A 3,562-nucleotide genomic window follows, 5' to 3' on the forward strand; every position below is an offset into this window, starting at 1 on the left:
CAGACTAGTGAGCTAAATTAAAAGTGTAATAAAAAATAAATAAAGGTGCTGGACACATAAAAATTAGATGTACATGGTCAGGATTAGGTACTGAGTGATACATTTAACAAAATGTTTTTCGTTGGATCTGACGGGTACGCTTTAAGCAGCAATTACTAGGTCCTCTACTGTTTTAAGCTTCTTGTTTTAAAGGGGTATTCCACTGGAAAAAAATTTTTTAATCAACTGGTGTCAAAAAGTTAAACATATTTCTAAATTACTTCTATTTAAAAATCTTATTCCTTCTAGTACTTATCAGCCGCTGTATGCTCCTCATTAAGTTATTTTCTTTTTTAATTTCTTTTCTGTCTGACCACAGTGCTCTCTACTGAAACTTCTGTCCATGTCAGGAACTGTCCAGACCAGGATATGTTTGCTATGGGGATTTGCTCCTGCCCTGGACAGTTCCTGACATGGACAGAGGTGTCAGTAGGGAGCACTGTGGTCATGTAGAAAGGAAATTCAAATAATTCCTCTGTAGTATACAGCAGCTGATAAGTACTGGAAGGATTACGATTTTTAAATAGAAGTAATTTACAAATTACTACTTTTCAAAAAACTTTCTGGCACCAGTTGATAAAAAAAATGTTTCCTAGTTGCCCTTTAATTGTGTTTATTAATCCAAGTATTAGGTGAATCACAAGGGCCTGTAGTTTCACCAATAGATCAATTGTATATTGTTTGAACTAATAAATATTTTTATTGTTTATATCCATATAACTTTGAGTACCGTATTATTCATTATTTCTCAAACTTTTATTCAGACACAGGGTAGAAGTGTCAAACGTACATTCAGTTATACAGTGTTAACCGTGGTTAGGGGAGCCTCTCCCACTTCTCTTGCAAAAACCTATAGTGATGTTCCATAGAGTGATTTTCACAACCAATCACAGCTCAGCTAACGAGCTCTGGTAAAGTGAAAGCTGAGCTGTGATTGGTTGTTATGGGAAAATCACTCAATTTTTTCTCTCATACAGTTTGATAAATCTGGGCCATAGTAGTTTACACTAGGAAAATATGTATTTATGCATATATTTACAAAAAAGAATTGCTATAAAATAACACAATTGCCCCAAAATAGATTGGGGTTAATTTGGGATAGTAGTAAAATAACCTACTAAGTCCATACAGAATTTTAAGTAATACAAAATGTTTATTCCTTATATAAAATATTTCAATAAATCTATACTTAACAATAGAAGAAACTATCATACATCAACATTTAGTAACTTATAAGTGTAGTTCTGTTTGTTTTAAATATAAGTAAATTCCCTCTCTATCAGTCATCCTAAATAACATTATAAACATAAAATCATCTCAAATAAAAGTCGTGTTCACTGAAATCCGCACTCTTCAATGATCATGTCGTCATGGTGCCTTACAACAAGGTGTCTATTCTCATGGAACATCATGGACAATGGCCGCATCTTAAGGGGAACGCATGATGAACATTCCATTCTTTCCGAATCTTTTAACTTGATCAAATTCTGCAAAAGGGGAAAAAAAAAAGAATATTAAGTTTGTGTTATATGAATTCAATAAGTAAATATATAATAGTTAAAGGGATGTCTCATGTAGGGCATATAGTTAGCAAAAAGTAGTGTCCATATAGTGTTATGTTAAGAAATAAAATATAAAACTAGATTATTTATCTGATGTCAAGTTACATAATAAATTTCTAAGTGTTATAGCTTTAAAAAAAATCAAAGCATTGATACATTTATGACATTTATAAATAAAATGTAATATACTTCTATTTTGCTAATGGGATGTTTTTTTTTTTTACTGTTTTCAATGCATACACAACAATGCTCTGTGTTGTATAAAAGAAAATAATTCTAATAGTACTCTTACCTTTATATAGTCATGGTTTGTTGTCTTTGAGGCCTCCTTTAGTGGTGAATGGCAGGTTCCCTCACATCGGTAAGCATTATACTTTTTGGGGTAGATGACCCATTTGTCCCAACCTATTTCTTTGAAGTCCACCACCATGTCCACTTTTTTACATGATGGTTTGAACTCTGCCCCTACAATAAGACTGCTTGGATTTCCTAGCTGGTTTTCCCTTTTGGTCCTCTTGTGTCTACGAAATGCAACCATCTTCATAGTGTCCACTGACAGTTTTTTTAGTAGGCTTGGAGTCTCAGGTTTGGAAAATGGCTTATGCTTAGTAAAAAACACAATGATGGCTTGATCTGTAGTGATTTCAGGTAGAGAGACATCACGCTTCTTGATCTTTCTTGAGTTCTCAAATAAATTCTTATCAGAAATGTCTTCTGAAGTCTTATCATCTTCTCCATTGTTGGCCGGTCTCTTTCCCCATAAACTTTTTTCAATGATCTTGGTGACATTAACAGTTGTCAAAGAATTATTTCCAACATCAGGTATATTTGTCATGACTGATCCCAAGAAGAGTTTGTGTTGACCATTGTTGATGTGGTAGATGTCTACTGTTATGTTGCTGGATTTTGTAAATGGTGGAAGATGGACTCGGAGTTCAACCATTCTTAGTTCATCAGTTCTTGAAACAGAAGAGAAGTCAAAAGTCAATGACCACCGATCATCTTCTACTGTGAAATCTGAAAAGAAAATGAAGAATTACTATCTCTGTAATCGATAAAATACATTTTACTACTTTAAACTTAGAAAATAACTAGTTGACAGTCTTCATTATATATCAACATTATTGTATCAATAAATTTAATAACAATTGTTATCAGGTTGTATATGAGAAATAACATCATACAAATATAGTTATATAATAATAATAGATATGAATAAGCCAGAAGATATCAGACTGTAATAAACTGTTGTACTCACCTTTTGCAGTAAGACTCTGGATAGTATCAGACTCCTCCAGGACCTGAATCTCTGGTCTTTTACGATCCTTATTGTTTCCCATGAGAGTGTGATAAAGGTTTAGCATATAATCTGGAATTCTGACTCCTTGAGCATGGTTAATAGCTCTAGGAAGAGCTCTTGGTGGTAGAAGGGGTCTCCCAGAGACCAAGGAGGTGAATATAATATATAAGATGATCTTCATAGCCATCTTGAAGATATCCTTCCCCTAAGCTTAGCTCAGGGAGTTCTGTTTGCTGAAGTGGTCTTGGAAGACTGAACTAAAACCTTCAGTAGACCCTGCCCTTATATAGTGCTGAGGACTGAGATACCTGGGATCCTCACACCTTTCATTCTTTGAAGGTTTCTAACCCCCACATCAAAAGATTATTCACCTCCTTAAGATCAGTCATCTGTTTATTTATCATGGTAATTAGACTGGTCGTACAATACTATGGAATAAACAAAAATGGTGTTTCTAGATGTTTATGCTTATTTTTATGAATTTGAAATTACTTTCCTGTTTGGTTTCTGCTCAATACATTTTAAATTTCTAAGCTCTAAATTTTAAGGCTCTTTTGTCATGAGGAGTTGGATACTTATATGGAAATGCTCCAAGGGCAATATTTGTATCTCATGTGGTGTCTCCCTAAGATGACATGTTATTTTGCCCCTAGGAACATTG

The 3,562-nt window shown here is 33.8% G+C and overlaps 1 protein-coding gene across 1 annotated transcript; it reads right to left on the reverse strand.

Moving 5' to 3' along the window:
* Window positions 1–1,373: 1,373 nt before the first annotated feature.
* LOC130367350 (nodal homolog 3-A-like) lies at window positions 1,374–3,088 on the reverse strand. Its single transcript, XM_056569763.1, has 3 exons — window positions 2,860–3,088; window positions 1,894–2,618; window positions 1,374–1,526 (listed from the first exon to the last, which is right to left on the reverse strand). The coding sequence occupies exons 1-3, from the start codon at window positions 3,086–3,088 to the stop codon at window positions 1,374–1,376; spliced, it is 1,107 nt and encodes a 368-aa protein (XP_056425738.1).
* Window positions 3,089–3,562: the final 474 nt, after the last annotated feature.

The sequence above is a fragment of the Hyla sarda genome, chromosome 4 (genome assembly GCF_029499605.1).
Source record: "Hyla sarda isolate aHylSar1 chromosome 4, aHylSar1.hap1, whole genome shotgun sequence".
Taxonomy (NCBI): Eukaryota; Metazoa; Chordata; class Amphibia; order Anura; family Hylidae; genus Hyla; species Hyla sarda.